Source organism: Sphaerodactylus townsendi, linkage group LG01 (genome assembly GCF_021028975.2).
Source record: "Sphaerodactylus townsendi isolate TG3544 linkage group LG01, MPM_Stown_v2.3, whole genome shotgun sequence".
Classification (NCBI taxonomy): Eukaryota; Metazoa; Chordata; class Lepidosauria; order Squamata; family Sphaerodactylidae; genus Sphaerodactylus; species Sphaerodactylus townsendi.
The window spans coordinates 86,292,212-86,313,900 of NC_059425.1; the positions used below are offsets into that span (position 1 = coordinate 86,292,212).

General features: G+C 41.3%; 2 protein-coding genes across 3 annotated transcripts in view; one reads left to right on the forward strand and one right to left on the reverse strand.

Annotated features, from left to right (window-relative positions):
• PCNX2 (pecanex 2) overlaps positions 1-12,609 on the forward strand; it is a 163,090-nt gene extending 150,481 nt beyond the window's left edge. For both annotated transcript variants that reach the window (XM_048486072.1, XM_048486079.1), the window contains exons 31-34: positions 1,961-2,235; positions 2,817-2,998; positions 9,942-10,402; positions 11,477-12,609. In XM_048486072.1, coding sequence (XP_048342029.1) covers positions 1,961-2,235; positions 2,817-2,998; positions 9,942-10,402; positions 11,477-11,650 — 1,092 coding nt within the window. In that variant the 3' untranslated portion in view covers positions 11,651-12,609. The remainder of the gene's footprint in view (positions 1-1,960; positions 2,236-2,816; positions 2,999-9,941; positions 10,403-11,476) is intronic.
• Positions 12,610-17,612: 5,003 nt separating this feature from the next.
• NTPCR (nucleoside-triphosphatase, cancer-related) overlaps positions 17,613-21,689 on the reverse strand; it is a 37,680-nt gene continuing 33,603 nt past the window's right edge. Inside the window, exon 5 of the mRNA XM_048505213.1 lies at positions 17,613-18,874. Coding sequence (XP_048361170.1) covers positions 18,794-18,874 — 81 coding nt within the window. The 3' untranslated portion in view covers positions 17,613-18,793. The remainder of the gene's footprint in view (positions 18,875-21,689) is intronic.

Here is a 21,689-nt window from a genome sequence, read left to right on the forward strand (position 1 = left end):
TAAAATTATGGCTTACGGCAGAGGTAAGGCAATGCAGCAGAGGTGAATAAATTCAGTTAGTGTGGAACAGGTTTGCTCCTATAGATGTTTGGGTGTTGATTTCCAGGATAATGGTCAGAACAACCGTCATTTAGCAAAAGCATCCGCAAGGGCCGAGATAAGCGCAAGTGCAATTTTACTGGAGGAAGGGCGCTCGCAACATTGAAAACTTCCTTAAGATTGTACAAAGCCAAATCTTTAATGCAAATGTTATATGACACGCTATTATATATTGGGTGTAATAAATTAATTGCAGAAAGAGTCCAGGCAAAAATTTTAAGAGTCATCTTCCAGACTCCGTTATATATTTCAAATGCTGCCATTAGACTTGAGGCTGGGATGGTCACGAAGCTAAGATATGGCTGGTAGCTTTTTTTTGCATTGGCTCAGGTTATTTGATCCATCTAAAGGTCTCATTTATCTTCTTAGCAAGGATCCATTTATTTCACTGTGACGCAAGGATGTAGAATCTAGGCTGAGATTTTATGGATTATCTATTGAGGCATTCATGATGACAAAATATACTTAGGCCAGATCAACAATTAAACAAAGATTACTGGGTATTGAAAGGAGTCATTATTTAAATAGAATTAAGAATTTTCTGTTTGACACGTGTACCTTGAATGAATTAACAGAATGACTCTTACATGAAACAACTAGACATATCTAACTTGCAAAGTTTTATGCTAATCAGACATAATGCCTTGCCCACGGTGGTCTTAATTGGCAAATATAATAAGAGACCGAAAGAAGAATGTCTGTGCTCATGCCAAGATGGATCCATATAATTGTTGGAGCTTCTTATTTTTGTTTGCAAGAATTTAGAACAGGAAAGAAGGAATTCAATTAAATCTGGTACTATGTAAATTCCCAGGGAGGGATCAAAAAACCCTTATTTCAATATTGGTTGCTGGAACGGATGTTGGGGTATCGTTGAAGGTTGCTAAATTTGCCTGGAGTATTTGTAAAAGGAACAAGAGGTGACTCTTATCATAATGGTTTTAGCTTAATTTAATTATTTTTTCAATAGTTTTTACGAAGATAAGATTTTATTATATTTTGTACTATGAACTGATGTTTTATACAGTTTTACATAGTTTCATTTTAGTTTTAACCAATCTGGACATCATAGTCTAGACATTTTATTAACTGTCTTTATGATCTGGTCTATGACTGTACAAATAAATAAAATTAAAAGGACAAACCAAAATTCTGGTGTAGCTACAGTAATATTTCATCACATGCTTTTGCTTCCCTAAACTTAGCTAATACATGGTAAGCCCAAGAAGGTACTTTTCATCCATCTTTAAGATCAGAATGCTCTTTTTGACACACATCAGATTTCTGGCACCTATCTGGTGGCTTCATTCCTGGCATCGCCATTATCAATGTAGGATAAGTAACCCCATTCCAAATCTCATCACACTATGGGCATTTGCCAGGATGTGGGTGAGTCAGGCCTCCTCTGTTTGTGTATCTTTGATATTATGAAGGCCACCCTAGCTTCAAACCTTGAGTCATCACATGCCTATGGCTCAGACTGCTTCTTGCCCAGCTTTCCTGATGCTTAAGGAAAGAGTGCCATATCCTATCCCTCTAGCCACTGGACATGGTGGTCAAAAAAGCAGGGTGGTATTTGGAGTGGGTAGGCTCTCACTTTCACTGCCATAGGAAAATCTGCACCTTCTCCCCTTTTTTTCCAAGGATGTGTGTCAGAACAACCACCCGGCCATTTTATTATCTCAGAGATATTTAATAAATCATTTAAACTGAGTCATGAAGACTAATATAGTTCTGGTATAGATTTTAATTTGGGGATTGACATGTTATCTTGTGGAATAAGCAACTAGAGAATTGCAACCTGAATAGGTCTTCCTTGTGAGAAGTGTATCACTTGACTGGTTCATCTGCTTGTGCCTAGGTTAATAAGGAATGTGTCCGGGGTCTCTGGGCTGGACAGCAACAGGAACTAATCTTTTTACGCAATCGTAACCCAGAGCGAGGCAGCATCCAAAACAACAAACAAGTTTTGAGAAACCTGATCAACTCTTCATGTGACCAGCCCTTGGGATACCCTATGTATGTTTCCCCTTTAACCACATCATACATAGGGACTCACAGACAACTGAAGAATGTTTGGGGAGGACCAATTAGCCTGGACAACATCAAAGCGTGGTTCAGAACAAAGTGGCTTAGGTAAGCATTTGGCGTATCAGACTCTGGTGCACCATCTGAACAACAGACTTGCAATCATATCCTAATTGAGTATTATATTAAGAGTGTATCTCAAGTATCTAAAATATGAGATGGGCATCCCAAAGAAGACACATATAATTGCTGTAGTATGTGCAACTTCTTTTATGACTCCATTACCTCTGCTTAAGATTTTTGGAAGCTGTTCAGCACATCAGAGGATAAAAAAAAATAGCAACCCACAGGCAGGGGGATCTACCCCCCTGCTTCCCCAATGGACATTAATGTCCAGCAGACTAACTAGACAGAATCCAGATTCTAGCACAGCAGGAATGAACAATGTGTATCAGATCAAAAGTGCACAGAATGATGTAAATCTCAACTAAATATTGATCATATGATAGAGTTTCAGAAATAACAACAACTGGGGCATACTAAATGGTCAAACATTTTGCCCAAGTTCAAGTTCCCAGTTTTCATCTGACCAGACTTTTAAAGCAATTATGAAAAAAAAATATTGTTCTGTACTATACATATGCCTGACCTGTTTTGGGGATACATTTGTTTGCTTTTTCAACCATCAGAATGCGGAAAGACTGTAATGCAACCCACAATAGTGGAGGCAACCTTGATGAAGTTGACAGTAGATGTGGGTCATCTTCTAGCAACAATCCAGCTAATAATTCAAGCCACAACAGCAGCTCTCAGCACACACGGAATAGCATGCCTCAGCTACAGTCTTCTTTACACATTGCTCAGTTTCCAGGTATTTTTATGCCAAGGTGTTCATGTTTTACCTGGTAGCCAGGAGAGGTGGGAAAAAACTGCTTGACCCACAGTCTATGCTGAAGTTCTCTGTAATATTTTATAATACACGTAGGAATAAGGTAGACATTACAAGAGAAACACAGAAGGCCTAACCCCTGTGTTCCCCTTAACATCAGAAATGCAAGAGACGACTTGCTGGGTGGAATCATCTGCCCTGATTTTATTGACTGACACTGACTAAATTGGTCATATTGCTGGACATTCACCCAATTTTGAGAGATCCTTTTGGATCTCTTCACCACCTGCTTTGATTTTCATCATCCTGAATAATCTGGTGTCATCTGAAAACATGGGCATTTATGAGAAAAAAGCATTAGTAGCAATATTGAGCCTTGGGGAACTCTGCTAATTTCATTCCCTTGCAAAAACTATCCACCTATTCTTTCCCTCTTCTTCCTGTAGTTTGCCAAGTTGCTAATGCCTTCTCCTATGACTGTTGATTTTTCATTCAGGATGATTTGGTGAGAAACTTAAAAAAAACTTTTCAAAAGCCCAACTAAATAATATCTCTTGGAATCTTTGATGACCCATGTTTGAATGTGTGTGTTAAAAATTCTTTCAAAGAATTCCAAAAAGCTGGTGAAAAAAAGATTTCCCTGCACAGACTCTGGTTGACTTTATCAATATCCTGTACTTTTGTTATATGAATTCTGGAGTGTATGCTATAAACATCCAGGGAATTGGCAGTTTTTAATTTGACCATTAGCCCCAGATCAATATTGTTAATAACCTCAACTCTAAAATGGAGAACAAGGTAAGCCACTTGAGGCCTCATTGGGAAGAAAGTCATCCTATACATCGGGTCTGCAACCTGTGGTTCTGGAGCCACATGCGGCTCTTTCATCCTTGCACTGTGGCTCCACGTGGCTTGGGTCCTCTCAGCCTCCTTTGGAGAGTCGCCCTAAGGGTTAATGGGAAAGAGTCCCCATTCCTAGAGAGGCACAGTCCGAGACGGCTATCCCAAGCCATTTCTGGCTTCCCTGTCTCAGCTGCCTGGTTGGCTGATGCTGGTGATGATGGCGCGGGGTGGGGGCAGAGCACTGCTGTGATCCTCTCACATTCATTCAGGATGATTTGGTGAGAAACTTAAAAAAAACTTTTCAAAAGCCCAACTAAATAATATCTCTTGGAATCTTTGATGAGAGAAGGTGAGAAGTGAAGGGCGGGAAACGGAAGGGAGTTGCAGGACTGCATATTTTCAGCGCAATCCTAACTTCAGTCCGCCCCCCTTGAATGGGAGGTCAGGGGTCAACCCTGCTTTGGGTGGCCTCATTTCCCCCTCCCCAGTCCTTCTTGGGGAGGCGGGACCACATGGGGGACACCAGCAGCGCCACCTTGGGCTGCAGACCCCCCCTCCCAGCAGCCCCGCTGAGCTCCAGGGGCTTTACTGGCAGATGGCAGCCTAGCTGAGTCCAGGTGAGAAAGATGATGTCAGGTTTTAAAGGAGTTATTACCTGCAGTTTCACTCGTCGGGGCTGTTTGATGGGGAGGTGGGGGTGGGTGGGAATTGTTTGCTTCTGCATTGCCAAGGAGGGCAGGAGCGCATGGGGAAAGCCTTGTATGTGGATCTTGGAAGGTTTACTTCACAGTAAGCCAGCGGAGGGTAGGCTTGTAGATTGTGGAAGGGAGGAAGGCCGGGATCATCCTCAGCCATGGTTGTCGTGGGTTGCCAATTCCCGGCGGGCAAATCCCAGGACATTTGGGGGTAGATTCTCAGGAGCTGTGGCTTTTGGAACCAGGGCGGGGGCCATGCTCAGTGAGGAATATGGTTGTCGAGTCCACCCTCCATGGCAGACATTTTCTTGGGGGGGGGGAGAAGTTCAGCCCCCCCCCGGAAGTTGACAACTCCATTAAAGTTCAGCCCCCCCCCCGGAAGTTGAAAACCCCAATTCTGACCCACCATCCAAGTGGAATTTGAAGGGGTTCTTTTTGGGGGGCATAATCAGTGTCTTTCAACACAAGAAAAGAGAAATGTGTGAAACGGGGGTTCTATTGCTGGTCATTTGAATCATGTACAGAGCAGCAGGCTTTTTACCCCCCCCCCTTTTTTTTTTTTTTGCTTTGATGGGTAAAAATGAGCCCCAAAGAAGGGAACTTCTTCCTGCATGAGAATATATACAGTGTTATCTTCATTTTAGATGTCAAAAAGTATTTGTGGCTCCAAGTGTTTTCTTTTCCGTGGAAAACGGGTCCAAATAGCTCTTTGGGTGTTAAAGGTTGCCGACCCCTGCTATAAATGAAGGAAATACATTTGGTGCTGTTTTTCCAAAATCTTTTCTGAAAGCATTGGTTCTGTTGTGGGTAACTACCGGTATCCTAAATTTACATTATGAAATGATGCATTTTTGCATCTTTGCAATCTCACTAGCTTCCTTTGGCAAACATTTTACTTTTCATCACAATTTTCTTTCTTCTCTTTAAATAGATCCTTCTTGGTTCTTTGTGAGGAACATTTTTCCCCTTTTCACCAGCTTTATAATCAGAGTATTTGCAGAGAAAGAATCTGTAGACCTCTCTCCTATGCACCTTTTCAAGGCTAAAGGAGTCAAGCAGGAGATCATTTCAAAACGATGACCATGATCAATGCCTCAGCTAAGATGGTGTGACAGACTGCAGTAGAAATATGATTTTTGAAGAGCAGTTCTGTCAAAGTAATATATTGGTTACCTTCAGAGTGGGGAACAGGGGAGCCACCTGATCAGCTGTGGCCTCCTGTACTCTGATTGAGCAAGTAACTGCATGATGAGGAGAGTAAGGAGAGGTTAAACTCCTTGTCACAGCATTCTGTGAGGCTTTGGGTCAGAACTTTCCTGACGTTAAGTGCTGCCTGAGACGAAACTCTGAGGGGAGTAGATCAGCCAAAGAGAGTGACTGATTCTTCTGGTTATCAGCCTGAGATCTGTGTGAAAGCAATCATTCACAAACACCATATAGTGGTGGGAAGGGTTTATGGGAGAGCCAAGTTGAAGGCTAAATAAACTGGGATAAGAACTGTTTTTAAAAGAGAGGAGAGTTCTAGTGGGTCTGGTGTATAGGAATTTGCTTTAAGTTTACCTCAGTAAAGTGTTTATGTTTTATTTTTGAGGGATTTACCTAACTATGAGGGCTGTGTGAGGGTACAGTGAAACAGTACCAAACCAGTGTTAGGCCCTTGTATGTGAACAGCCATAAGCCAGAACATCTAAGCAAAGGAACTATACAAACTGTGAACCATCTATGAAACTAACATCTAAGCTAAACTGAACTAAGTAATCTTAAGTGCTGTGCAGAAGAAACCAAAAACTATATGTCTCTGTGCCAAGCTCTCTTATAATTACTGCATATACCTATTCTTCCTGCCACGTTTACCACATCCTTATCCATTCACAAGTTGCTATTTTCCCTTTACCATCTCCTTTCTGTTTAATAAATTTGTTATTTTGTTAAAGTTTACATCTGCGTTAGTATTTTTATTATTTGGGCCTCACAAGAGATTTTGCCAAGGAATCCACTAGCTATGCTTTAAAAGTCAATTGGCCTCCTCCTCCTCCTGGGTGTGAATAGTTCTGAGGGAAAGTGCTTCTTATCATCTATGCAACCATATTAGAAGCTGCTCAGTCTGTGACCGGAAAAAGGCAGGAAAAATCTGAGTGCGTGGTTTCCCTGCCTGGAAAAGTGTAGAAGGTGTTGGAGGGTCTGTCACAGATGGTAAATAACCTTCCAGGAAAAAGAAGCAGTATTAAGTCTGAGGAATTGCAAACTTGTGAGGTTGGACTAGATCAGGGGTCTTCAAACTATGGCCCTCCAGATGTTCATGGACTACAATTTCCATCAGCCCCTGTCAGCATGGCCAAGCGGTAGGGCTCATGGGAATTGTAGTCTATGAACATCTGGAAGGCCATAGTTTGAAGACCCATGGACTAGATCATCCTTTGCCTAGCTCAACTTGTTGATCAAATAAATTACTTGATTACTTCCAAATCAGGAGGCTTAAGTGTAGTAACGTAATGATATAGTACGGCTGCTGAATCAGCAAATTGCTTGCTGGATTTTTTCTCTTTATCATTAATACATAATACTCAAATGAGCTTCCCATGAATAAATAATTGTAAGATCAAAAGTAACTGCTGCTAACTCAGTCTAATGATGGAACACTACTCCTGTTTGCACTAATGATTGCACTGGCAATAATCAAGAACACAAACTTAACTGTAAAACAAGGATCCTGAGATGCCCAAGTGGGTTGAATGTTTCTTAATTTAATATTTAACTGTACTGGCCAATGTGTTTCCATTTGTGAGATGCAGTTATAACTATTTATGACCGTTGGGTAAAAATCCAGAGCAGTTGGTGTGGGATACAGTGCCTTAGAAAAGTGTCCTTATGAGAGGAAAACAAAGAATCTTCTATACATTGAGCATTTGCAGGAATTGAGTAATTTATGTGCAAACATGGGTGGTCTGCTGAACAATACTGTAACCACTGAATTGGAAATGAGTTTGAAATATTTTTGGACAGTGGTCAGCTTAGCTGTTTAAATTGTGCACAGATGTTTGACCACATCTGATCATGAATATACCAGTCCATAACACACGCACCCCATCTCACTTCCTAGTGGTATTTTTTAATTTAAATATATTAATATTGAAATAACAGACAGGCCCAAAAAGGGAATTTAATCCAGACCTTGAACTTCAAGGAAACAACATACCGGTACTCAAAACAGTTTTGAAAGTGTCTCGTAGCGTAGAGGTTTCCTGAGAAAGCCTGTGTCTAATTACAGTTTACAACCAAACTTCCCTTCCCTGTTCTAAATTGCAAAGGCATTTAAGGGTGTGTGTGTGTTCAAAGGAATGCCAACAGATTGTCATTGAATCCATTTAATGGAAGGCACAGGTCAGTTTACACTTGAGTCACAACACCTCATATCAGTTTTGAAAGTATACTCTATATTTCTATCCTAAGCAGCAAAACTGAAATGCTAATGCATAGCTAGAGGATCTGGAAAATGCTCTCTTGCTGTAATTATTGATTGACTAGAGTTACTGCATTCATGTCTAGGTTACTGTAAAAATAAATTATGTAAGCATTTGATGTGAAAGCAGCTGTATACCCATTCGCTGTAGTGGTGGAAAAAGTTTAAACCAGACGCTAAATGTCTGTCAGGCAACACTGAAAACTTTGGCTTTCCTGCTAAATGTCTTAAAATAAATGCACCTTTTTGCATATATCTTTTTTTTTGGGGGGGGGGGGGGAATAGCTGCTGATAATAACTTACATGCAGTGTTTAATCCTCTACTGCTGACTGTTGGTGACCATACCCACAATGTCAGTGATCACCATCATAGAAACCCAGAGGCATATCTGTCTGGTGACATGGGGTACCCCATGTCCCCAGGCGCATGCCATCTGGTCATGTGGGGATCGCAAAATTGGCCTCCTATGTGACCAGGAAGACAACTCCACCCCTGCCCTCCACTTGACCAGGAAGACGGCTAGGCAGCAGGACTTCCTGCTGCCTCGTTGTCTTTGGACACCCTTGACCCCACCCATGTTGTCATCAACATGGGCAGAGCCAAGGGCGCCTGGCCGCCTCCCCCCCCCCCCTTGCTCCCAGCTGGGTTCCCAGGTGGCAGGCGGCAGTTCCTTCTGCAATCCCCTCCGGGGAAGCCAGAAGTGACTGCAGTCTCTTGGCCTCCCAGAGCTGCTTTTATAAGCACTGAGTCTTGGGGCCAGGCTGGGGGGTAGAGCCACACACCGCTGAGCGCTGCCCTCAGGCCTCAGTCCTTGTAAAAGTAGCTCTGGGAGGCCGAGAGAACCCAGTCACTTCTGGTTTCCCCGGAGGGGAAGGCAGAAGGGACTGCTGGCTGCCGATTGGGAGCCCAGCTGGAAGGGGGTGGGGGGCAGCAGCCAGGTGCCCTTGACCCTGCCTATGTTGATGACAACATGGGTGGGGTCAAGGGCACCCAAAAGCGATGAGGCAGCAGGAAGTCCTGCTGCCTTGCCGTCTTCCTGGTCACAGGGGCGGGGGGTGGAGCCTCGCCCCCAGGTGCAAGGGGGTGCCATTTGCCCTCGATACGCCTCTGTAGAAACCAAAAGGAGAAAGGCTTCTAATTTAATATAAGTGAGGCTATGTGCACACACACACCAACAGAGCACTTACCACAGGGACTGGTCCCTTTTTATTAGAGGATGGTTGACTAATCATCACTTTCCTGGGGGTGATCCATCTCCTTGATATCACCATACATCTAATATCCAGGTGCATGTAAGATCACATTGATAATCTTTAGTCAAGTCAAACTTTACTTCAAACACAGGTCAATACAGAGTAATGTATATTTTAACCTGTTGATTTCAGTTCTTCTAATCCTGAGAAAAACTATACATGTTCAAGCCCCATTTAAAGGGAGATTTACAGTGCCAACCTAAACAGAGTTAAATCCTTCTGAGTGCATTAAAGTCAGTGAGCTTACAAAGATGTAACTGGGGGAGTGCAAGGTTTAAACATGTATAACTTTCTCCGGTTCAGAACCAAGAGGCCACTAACCATCTTGTAGACTGTTCTCTGAATAAGGCTGCACTCTAAACTGCAATTACTTGGAACCAAATCTCAAATCATCTTCATTATTAGGACTGTGTTAGAAAAATAGTGTATAGTTCACTTCAAATTACATTTACATGTAGGCTGCATGACACAATGTATTACAAATTGCCAGTGAGAATTCAATATTTGTAGCCTGTCAGATTTTACAGCGTTCTGAGCTTTGCTATACTTATTTAAAATTGTCTTTGAATCAGTACAGCATATGCTACTCTCTACTTCATAATAATTGGATAGAGCAGTACAGTTGTGATAGTGCTAGACTCCCTCTAATAATTTTTTGTTTCTCTCATCAAAGGTAGAAGAAAATTCCGGAGTCAGTCTGCTCAGACATATGCTGCTTTAAGTCAAAGACCCCCTCGTTCAAGTCATTCTGGTCCAATCATAGAAAGCCATCAGCCCTTCATCCAAACGTCCACCTCTGCCCATGAAATAGCTCAAGGCCTTTCTGGCAGCCAGCTCTCTTTCCAAAATTCAGCAACCTCTGTGTTTTCACAAACTCCTGCCATCCCTGCCATGGGCCAGCTCACTGTCCAAGAGAGGGCTGGTGCAATGATCCGGTCTAGTTTGGCCTCTTCTACCAGTTCTACACTCAGCCTCTTGTTTGGCAAGAGAAGCTTCTCAAGTGCTTTGGTCATTTCTGGACTTTCAGCTGCTGATGGAGGAAACACCACAGATACCCAGTCTTCCAGCAGTGTTAACATTGTCATGGGCCCATCTGCCAGAGCAGCAAGCCGTACCATGCAGGACAGCACACGGGTAAGATCGAATCACACTCATGTAAAATTATTGCTGTGACAGCTATTGATCAACCTGTTCCATGGCTGCTTGCTAAATAAACCATTTAGGCCACAGGCATTCTTAAAGCACTTCAAAGTAGTAAAACAATAGATATTACTACGGTGTGCAGTTTGGTTCATTTTGGTATAATTTGTATTAACACTGCATTCTTTAATATAGCCTGATGGGAACAAAAACTATTAAAATAGCTTAAGAGCAAAATGGGCAGCTCAAAACTGTCATCTCAAACAATGTGACGTTTTCTTACAAATATATTAACAGCCTGATATTACAGGTCTGTTGTAGCTGTAAGCAAAAACAGTATTTTTAGCTGCTGGAGCTAAAGTAATGGCAAATGGGAGTGGGCTATGGAATGTTCATGCTACCTTCCCATTAAAAAAACCCAATTAAAATCACTTTAAAAGACAGAAATGATGCTTAAGAAACTGAATAAATAATCATTGCCATTTCAGCCTCTTTCCCTAGTTCTGTCTCTGCAGTGCCATGTAGTATAAAGTCTGTGCACGGATTCCTAAACTTAGAGGCAACCCTCCCTCACATGTCAAACAGAACAGACTCCCCCCAGCATTTTGCTCAGCCTTCAGGGCCAGTTCTTCATTTAAGAAACTGAGGCCATACCCTGAAGTCCCAGAAATACCAAGAACAGCCTGCATTTTCCCCATCCCATTTTGTCAGTCACCAGCATCTTGATAGGTCCAAAGTGCTCTTTGTGCTTCCAGGCATGCTGTCAAACTAATCACATGAAGCAGCCTTCTATTGAGTCAGATCATTGGTTTGTCAAGGTCTACTCTGATTGGCAGCTGTTGGACTGAACTGAAGGCAAAGCAGATGTTGTACCACTGCAGCCTCGCACCTCCATCATGTCATATCAGAAGAATGTCTGACTCCAAGGAGTGTGATTTGTGGTGGTAATTGGGAAAGAGGTATAGCGCACATAGTAAAACTGTGCAAGGTTATTTGAATCCTGGCGCTTATATTGAAATATCTGTTTTGAAAACATACTGAAACTCTCTCAATTTCTGTTCTTATAAGCAATTGTCTGACACTTGTGAAGCAACTGATGCTACTGAATCCAAACAGCGAAAGGAGCCGGGAGCTACACGTGCTCTTCTGATGAGCCACACACTGGAATGCCGAAGAGCCAGCCAAGAGGACATGGCTTTGGAAGACACAGGTTCTCAACACAGCCTATCGGAGGAGCAATAGAAATGGCACTTGCACAAGGTGTAGTGCTTTGTTCAACTGATAACAAAACACAGCTATCTTAGTCTCCTGGAGAAAGTTAAATTATTTAAAGTAAACCTCTAAAGGATTTTTAAACATTCAGCAAATACAGTCTTTAATTAAGATGCTGACAAATGCAGAAACAGAAGATCCTACAATTAGCATTTAGTGCTGTCCAAAAATGCAGTACAACTTCCTCTCAGGTTCTTGAAAATTCAAATGGGATCTGAGAAAAAATAAAACTCTTCTTGATGTTCTTGAAGAAATGCTGACGCTCTTGGGATGGAATTTGGAAAAGATGTTGAGAAAGACATGGAAGGACAGAAAGCAACAAGGATTGAAAGCAAATCTGAACGCAGCTCAGCGAAAAAGCACACCGACATCTGTCTCTTGCCATAACGAAATAAGATGATTGCATGCTAAATAACTGGCATTTTATACATAATGCATCAGAAAGGATTGTTTTTAATTGAAACGATGAATATGTAATAGAAAAAAATTCACACTGTAAGATTAGTATGCTGAATCTTTTTTTTAAAGCCGCAATAGCTAAGCCTCCTTCTTCTGCTTGTTTGAAGTGTTATGCAGCTGGCAATTCTGTACAGCAGCATTAATCCAGAAGGTGGTCCACTGCATGCAGCCATGCTGAAATAGTTTATGAAAACGTGAGGCTCAGCATTGCCTGGAACCAAATATAGCCAATGCATGAAAAACCTTCATAAAGCCAATGGTGCTCCTTATTTGCAAATAAAGCAGCTTTTTTTGAAAAGGTTGTATTTAATGCATAACCCTACACTTTTGTTTGGCTGACAGAAATCCATGCCTATTTCTGAAACCAAGAGACTTAACACAACTGTAATGTATTGTATAATCTCTCACATTCACTCACAGACATGTAAACTCTTTTCACTCTTTTGCAATTAAAACTTTACAAATACCAATATATATCTGTGTATTTGTTCTTTCTATTTTCTTAGGTCACTAACATTCCACAGCCATTGAGGGATATTTCCTATAAAGCTGGTGCTTATTAACAAGTTCTAGAAAAAGACCAAAAAAAATTCCACATGGCTTCAAGGCAGGCTGAAATATTCCTTGAGGCAGGGTCAATGAGCATGAAAATAAATATAGTCATAGGATATGATTCATGGTGCTATAGTGTCCTTCAATACAGAGGGATACTGTGCAGCCACATCGCAGAAACTTTCAATACTTGATCATATGTGGAGCAATAAAGATGTCTAGCATGTATATGGAATACTTTGGGAACATCCTCACTTCGTATCTACAAAATTCTTATAAAACTAAACTAAACTGAGCTCTTAATGCTTGACATTTGCCAAGGTACATAGGTACATTTATATTCTGACTGGCTCAAGAAATGTTTTTAACTTAGCTGACTTTTTTCTCTTTTTCTTACTCCTGTGAAAACAATTGATGGAGTTAAGAAATGTCTCATATTCTAAATTAAACCTATTCTTCAGCTATTTATTCTCTGAGTAGATATTTATAAATGAATACAAAATATTATCCCATATTGGATCAAATGGCACTCAGGCCAGGTTTCTGTGCATGAGCGATCCATGAATTAATTAGACAGCAGCTGTCCTCTGGGCAGAGGCATAGAGGGAAAATGGAGCCCAGTGCAAAATCTGAGTTTTGCGCCCCATTCCGAAGAAGAAGAGGAGGAGGAGGAGTTTGGATTTATATCCCCCCTTTCTCTTCTGCAGGAGACTCAAAGGGGCTTACAATCTCCTTGCCCTTCCCCCCTCACAACAAACACCCTGTGAGGTGGGTGGGGCTGAGAGAGCTCCAAGAAGCTGTAACTAGCCCAAGGTCACTCAGCTGGCATGTGTGGGAGTGCACAGGGTAATCTAGTTCCCCAGATAAGCCTCCACAAAGAGAAGATCTTTGAATGCAATTTCATGAGTCACCATGTATATGTTTTAACTACATATCTACATGGAAGCGTGTTGAGAATGCTAAGGCTGTTAGGAAGGATAGGTGTGTGCATATTGCATAGTTTTTCAGATCTCAGTAATGAACTCAACATTTATTCCTAACATTCTTGAGACCAGTTGCTTAACTGATTTTCTTGGGACATAAGAACATAAGAACAAGCCAGCTGGATCAGACCAAAGTCCATCTAGTCCAGCATTCTGCTACTCACAGTGGCCCACCAGGTGCCTTTGGGAGCTCACATGTAGGATGTGAAAGCAATGGCCTTCTGCTGCTGCTGCTCCTGAGCACCTGGTCTGCTAAGGCATTTGCAATCTGAAATAAAGGAGGATCAAGATTGGTTGCCATAGATCGACTTCTCCTCCATAAATCTGTCCAAGCTCTTTTTAAAACTATCCAGGTTAGTGGCCATCACCACCTCCTGTGGCAGCATATTCCAAACACCAATCACACGTTGGGTGAAAAAATGTTTCCTTTTATTAGTCCTAATTCTTCCCCCCAGCATTTTCAGTTTTTGCCCCCTGGTTCTAGTATTGTGAGAGAGAAAAAAATTCTGTCAACATTTTCTACCCCATGCATATTTTTATAGATTTCAATCATAACCCCCCTCAGACGTCTCCTCTCCAAACTAGAGTCCCAAACGCTGCAGCCTCTCCTCATAAGGAAGGTGCTCCATCTGTGTAGCTATACCAATAGCAATCTACACTTGTGTGAAATCCTGTTTGGAACACTCTAATGCTAAACTTGAAATGATTTTGGTATTTGATTCCACCCACTCGGAGGGAAAGAGCACCAGTCTATGTGATGACACCTGCTTAGTATATTTGAAGTGTGCCAGAAGTGGCTGATGTGCAAGCTCACAGTAACTGGTGTTCCAGTGACTGAATCCCTGACAGGAAACATGGCGAAGCATAGTGCAAACAGCCACATTAGGATAATATGCAGTGTAGATAAAAGAATGTGTGACACTCTTACCATCTGGAAGAAGGTAAGATGATACCCTGATTTACATGGAATCTCAAAACTGCTTTTGGAAAGGCAATGGTATTAGGGTGAAAAAAAGATTATCCTGGTAAAAGGGAAAATGGGGTGGGTTAAAGCGCAGTGCTTATGATGTTATGCCTCTGCCCTGGAAAGGATACCTTTGCTGCAGGAGGTATTCTAATAAACTACTGATATTTTATACTTAGATCTCTTGCCTCAAACTCTCTTACTTGGTCTTTGAGCACAAAGACTGTTACCCAATAGATGTAACAATAAGACCATCTCACAGAAGTTAATGCAAGAAGTGTGAAGGTGTGGGGTAAAAACCCTATAGCAGAGTAGCATAATATACTGGAACAACTGTAGGAAGTCAGACTCTCACACAGCAGCTCTGCTTCATAGAAGCAGTCCTACTTTATTAGTTCACAAGTATAGCTCACTCTAGCAAAGTGCTTCACAAGGCAAAGTGAAGACAAGTGTCTCATAGTCCTCAGTATACTGCAGCCTTATATCTGGTTTACTAGCCTATCACAGTCCATTGCCAATCAATCCCAGAATGAGGCTGTCAGGTGTTACCTGTCAGTTAGCTGCCAGTTAGATTCTGATGATCAGACACATGGTACATCAGTGCTCTGACAAGAAGGTAGTATTCAGGGATGGCTAACAAAGATCTCATGTTACCAGTATTTTAAAGTGGCACTTCATAAATTATGAGAGTATCAGATGAATGCTCTAAGAAGAAACTGGTGGGCTACAGGAACTAAAATAAAATATTCGAAGAACTATTTAACTACAGGCCAAAAAAATGGAATGATCACAAAAACCAGAATGAAAAGCAGGGAGAACTGCTAAATAGATTCTAAGGGATGAAAAATCAAGACCCTGGTTGTACAAATGCAGAATATATTCCAGAAATAAGAGTATAACAGGCAACAGGATCCCAGTCATGGAAACTAGCAAAAATGCTGAAAATGGTCCATTTGGAAGAATAGTAATGATGAGCAGATGGTCTCCTCAAACTCAGAATGACCTTGGCAGGGGCTATTAACCATACTTTTAGGTTCAGAGTGTGAATGTTTAGTTCTGACTTGGTCCTTTGCCAGGAGTTCTGAGAACCAGGGAAGGTGGCAGGAGATTGCCTTGGCCAATGTGCAGGAGTTTTACATATCAGGACTGACAAGCACACCTGAGAATTCAGTCTGCGTTGTCTTGTACTGTCTTTTATTTATTTATTTGGAATACTTTTGAGCTGTAAGGTGGCTTACAAAATAAGAAAAAATAGACTGGCTACAGCAATTTGGAAAAAAATGAAAGAAACTTTGTTTGGCTTGGAATAAAAATCAGGAAAATTCAAAATGACAAGGAAGATGGTGCTATGGGGGACAGAAAGGCAAAGGAGGAAAGGAAACAAAGGGAAGACAGACTCTGCATTCAAGTCCAAAGGTAAAAAGAGCTGAATATTGTATTCAATGGCTTCCAGATTTTCAACGCATTACTAGAATTCTTGATGCCTGTATAGTACTTACACTGGTTTTTCTCATCACAGGTTTCTATCATGGGATCTAATTTGTCTTTTATTTCTTTCCCAAATCCCCTTGTTTTAGTAATTTTGCAGAGGTTTCAGCATTACAAATTAATCCTTTCTTCAGAATCCAATGAGAACAATAAAAAAAGACTGACACATGCTTAATATTGTAGCTGTTTGTTTACATCACACCCATCTGGACACTTACTAATCTGAATTGCAACAGACCCATGTGCCAAATGGCCTTGAATCTTAGCCTTGTCGAGAAGACCAGGCACAAATTAGCTTCTTCCTGTTATCCCAATTAAAACTTGCAGGTGCAACAAAACTGTAATCAGGAACTTGGGAAGATATTGTGTGCACTAGAGGCCAGCCTCACTAAACATTTCCCAAACAACTGTTTCTTTCCTACCACAGAGTTCTTGCGTCTTTCCAAATGTAGGCACTAAATAATACCCAACTGTCAACAATGAAGTGAGAAACTTATTAAGACAAACCATATACACTAGGTTCACCTTTAACATGTAAAACAGGGCATGTAGTGTTAGCAGGATGCTGAAGCAGATGTGCTTACACATCACAGGTATGCTGTACTCAAAATCAAGAAAAGAACTCTCATAGAAAACCAAAGAAAATCAATCTACTTGTTAGTTAGATGTGCAGAAAAGAGATGATGGCTGGATATTCCCTTGGCATCACATCTATAAAACTGAGCAGTCTTTCATTTAGGGCTCGGTCTCAATATGGAGATCAAAGGAGTGAAACATATGGGATATAGAATGGGGTTATATTAATGCAATAGCTTTCTGTAGTCATAACAAGCCCTGGCCTCTAGCATAAGAGACAAGCAATCCCTTTATTTCTGTTCAGCCCAGAGGCAACGTCTGTGCATTTATAATAATATGGAGTCTGCCATTCTGGAAAGTAAGGTAAAGTGTGCCATCAAGGCACAAGTGCCTTATGATGACCCCCACCACGGGGTTTTCAAGGACAGTGATGAGCAGAGGCAGTTCACCATTACCTTCCACTGTGAAGCAACCCTCCTCTTCCTTAGTGGTATCCCATCCAAGTACTGACTATGGTCAACCCTGCTTAGTTTACAAGCTCTGACAAGACCAGGCTAGCCTAGGCTACATAGCAGACTCATGAAAGGATATATCCAACAGAATTGTACTGTATACTGATATAACCTGGTGTCTAAAATAAAAGGCTCTGAAAGCAATGGAAATCTCCACATTCCTTCAACCAAGGACTGCTTTGTTTACAGTTGTTATATTTCACACACCAAAGAATATAGAATAATTCATTGTAAAAATTTTTTACAATTTTTGTTGAAGCCAAGGAATACTTTCAGCATAAGGAAATGAATGTACACCTGGCTGGGAATTTAGCTGTCACAACATGCAAAACTGATTAAGCAATAAATACTTTTTCTGGAAGCCATTTATAGCCCCTTGTATGATGCAAGCTGGGTCACAGTCAGTTACAGTTTCTTTATTAGCTTGAAGGACTGCAAAAGAAAACAAATGTTGTTAAGCAATAATGGACACAGATTGTTCAATCTGACACATAAAACAGAGATACAAGTTACAGAAAAAGATCAATTTCTGTACAAGGAATACCTTCCAATATAGAGCAATGGAAATCTAGGAAATGCCTTCAGAAATAAAAAAGCAAACCAAGTCAAAAAGGGATATTGGAAAAATCTGAAATAACCAGAAGCCACAATCCTCATGACACCACACAACCAAAATAAAGTTAGCACAATTTCTTTGAAACATCAGCCTAACAATGATAGCAGAAAAAATGCATCGAGACTCTTGCTTCTGTGGCCCCTATCCTTTGCACTATACTTATCTCAATAGATAAATCAAACTGATTTAACTGTCTTCTGTTAATTACTAGTACTCATGATGAAGAGCATTCTATGAACAACCTAGGCGCACACGACCACCACCTATTTGAACAAAACTTGTGTTTGTGAGGTATCAGAGAGAAGAGACAATTAAATGGATCTTGCTATTCAGGTAAATGCAGAGCATTCGTGTGCAAGAACTCTTCTGCTGGCGGAAGATTTTGCTCTTAGCTGAGGAGAGCTGTAGGATCCAACTAGTGGCAAAGCTGCAATGGGGTGGGGGTGGGCTTTGCCCCTGGCGTGCGCCATTGGCGTAATGTGGGGGCGGAAAAATCGTCCCCGGACCTCCCTCCCAAGGGCGGGGCATGGGCAGATCGGGGTGGGCTGGGGGCACGTGGGCAGGTCGTTCCCCAGCCACAGTTCCCTCTTGCTCCATCACTGGATCCAACCCATATGAAATGTCTGATAAACTACTGCTATACAGGGGAAAGTCTGAGCTCAACTTCATTGTGATTAAATGGAATCCCACTCTTCCACCATTCAAGTGGGTCACAGTTTATTTAACTCAGCATCTGGATTTTCATTAAATATAATTTTAATAATCTAAGTAATTTATCTCAGATCCCAAGATTGTCTTGTTATTGTGCCTATTTTATCTGTTAATATTAACCAGCAAGCAATGGCAGGTAGATATGAAACGGCACTGCTCTTATCTGCACAGTCAAAATCAAAGTCAATGAAGTCCCATAGACATCAAGAGGAGGTGTGCTAAGGCGTCAAGAGTTCATGCGATGGTATGATTTCAAGAAACTCTTCTTTTTAGGCAACTCTGTACAGCTGTCACAACATCTTGCAACACACTGTCTCTGTTCTCCCTTGTAATCTAAAAATCAGAAGAATACATATCAGCATGGAAAGATTTTGGATTACTAGTAGTTATCATTTATCACAATCGCTCAGAAGATTTACACACTTGTCAAGCAAGATATTGATTTGTATATACTTACTTCCTAGGAAAACATCTGAACAATAAATCTTGCATTATAATTCTATATTAGATAATATTTCTTTCAGGTCCCTTAGCAACCAAATTCAAGATACTTAATGGATTTTAATTGCTTTTAACTGCTTAACAGCAAAGGGATCAGATATTTTGTTTATACTATTACTATTACAGATGTGAAAATATTCAAACACATATAGTAGGTGTCAACACAACAGCAAATATGACTGTTTTGAATTCTCCATGTAGCCAGATCTGTGGATACTTAAATTCAGAGACAGGAGCTATGAACAGTAAGAGTGTGCACCATTTTATTTTTGGTATTTTTCAAATTAGGGTTAAGTAGACTTGAAAATGTTTGAAAAATCTGCAAAAAGCCTAATAACCACACTAGTAAATAGTTTTGTCCTGACTTTTTTTGAATATCCAAAAATTTCAAATGTATTAGAGTCTATGGAGAATTTTTGGGAAGGCTGTGCCCAAAAGGGGATGCCCCTCTCTATCCGATGGAGTTTTAAAAGGAATATGAGGTACTCCCTTTGACCCCCTAACCCAAACTTCACCAAATATGGTGGTTCTTCTGAGGAATAATGGACACATCTGCTCTTATGCTGCAAATCTGGTCCCTCTGTCTTGAAAAACAATCGACCCAGAGCCCCTGTTTCAATTCCATAGACTTTAATGGGCCAATGTTACATCCAAGCATCTCATGGGAAAAGTTCCTACAATTAATGTCTTTGGAAGAGCTGGATAACAGTTTTGGTCTAATTGCATTCAATGGGAGATCTTTGTAGGGCTCCGGAGTGATGTTTTTTAAGGTAGAGACACCAAACATCAGCACAGCTGCTGCAGACTTTCCTCAGAAGACCCCCCAAGGCTGGTGGAAGTTTGGATTGAAGGTCCAATTATATGAAAGGAGGCTCAGGAGCAGGTCTCCACACAGGTGGGAGAAAAGCCCATTCTAGTCTTCTCCTTTGCCTTTCCCCAGGGCCCCACTGTGTTCCCTTTCTGTTGCACATTGTTCCCCCAGGCCAAACTCTGGCTAATGGAAATAAGGAAGTTAGGTGCGTAGCTACATGTCCTGCACGGCAACCTAATGGACACTGAAACATTTTAAGAACTACCTTCCCCCAGAAAATTTACCTAACCTAACCTTGCTTCAAGGTTTTCTTTTTTTTGTTTAAAAAACAGCTACCTAGTGATTTTCTAGAACCTCTCTAACCTGCAACTGTCCTCAAGATGGACTGTCAAAACTTTTTAAAACAATGAAAAATAACTAAAATTTGTTCTGGCTCCTCTACTTGCAGCTCCCCAATTCCAGATAAAGAAATTGTGAAGAGCTCACCTGCAAAGTCAAGCTCCTGCCTGAACTGATTAACTAGATTTCTGAAGCTGCCTGCCTTCAATGGTTATTTTACTTGTTTGTTTATTCAACTTGTATGCTACCCTTCCCCTCATGGTCTCAGGGCAGCTTCCAGCACATTATAAACAATAAAACATAAATGAGGTTAAACCAATTATTTTGAACCATTCTATATCTTCTTCTCCAGGCAGACGGAATCCAGGAATCCAGCATAGGCAGGCAGTAGTCCAAGGGATGCAGCAGTTGAAGCACCACAAACTCAGAGGCTGGATCAGCAGCTGAGTGAAACTTTGCATGGAACTCTAACAAATCTCTGTCTGGAATGTGTTCTGCTGGAAACAGACCCCCTTTTATGCGCTTTGACTATGTACATTAAAATTTAAAGGAAATCCAAGCAAAAAATCACCTTCTCTGATTTGCCAAAGAGCAGTGTTGTCCCTAACCTGAAATTTTATTAGCCAATCTACCTTTTGCCCCCACTTCTTTATGTTGCTGCAATCCAAATGCAATGCTCTCCTATTTGTCCCTTCAAAATGCTTTTCACTGTCCTTCCTGTTGCCCTAGGGTAACAAAGGGTAGAAAAAGGGTAACAGAAGATTGCTCCTTCTACAGCAATCCAGCAATGCCAGCCCAGCAGAACCCATCTGGAAGCCTAGCAGACCACTAGCTAAGGTTTATTTTGGGGGGGTGGAGCAGGGGGAGGGAGTTAAAATTTAAAGCCCAATCGTCAGCCACACAAATGAGCTTTACACAACTTGAATGACGCTACTGTCTAGGGAGGGAGTACAGGGGAAAATGAAATGCCTCTAGCCCAGCAGCTAGAACTGCACTGTTTTTCTCCAGGGTGACACTGCCAGGAAAGGGGGGAAAGGGGGAGCTGAAGATTTGGGGGCAGATAAACAGAGGCTGTCTGGCAGGTAAGGAGGGGACGGAAACGAGAAAACAGAAATCATTCTGGTGATGGAGTCTCTGCTGTGCTTGTGGGGGAGGGGAAGGAAGAAGGTAGGGGAAAGTGATGTTATTAATCTATATTCTTTAATGCTTTTATCAAAATAAATTGACCCAGATGAATCAAGAGTATCTTGGGCATTTACTGGCATTGATTTTATGTCTGATATTTCTAGGTTCAGGCAGCTTAATCTAAAGAGGACTTGACATGTTGTTACCAGATGTCAGTAATAAACAAATGTGAAATAAGAGTTCTTATGCACACAAACAAATGAAAATGTCTTGCACTATAAGCATCAAGAACCACTGCAATGGAAGGTGGTAAACAGAGCTGAAAGAGATACAGATGATTGGGCACTTGAGACTAGCACTCAAATGCAAAGG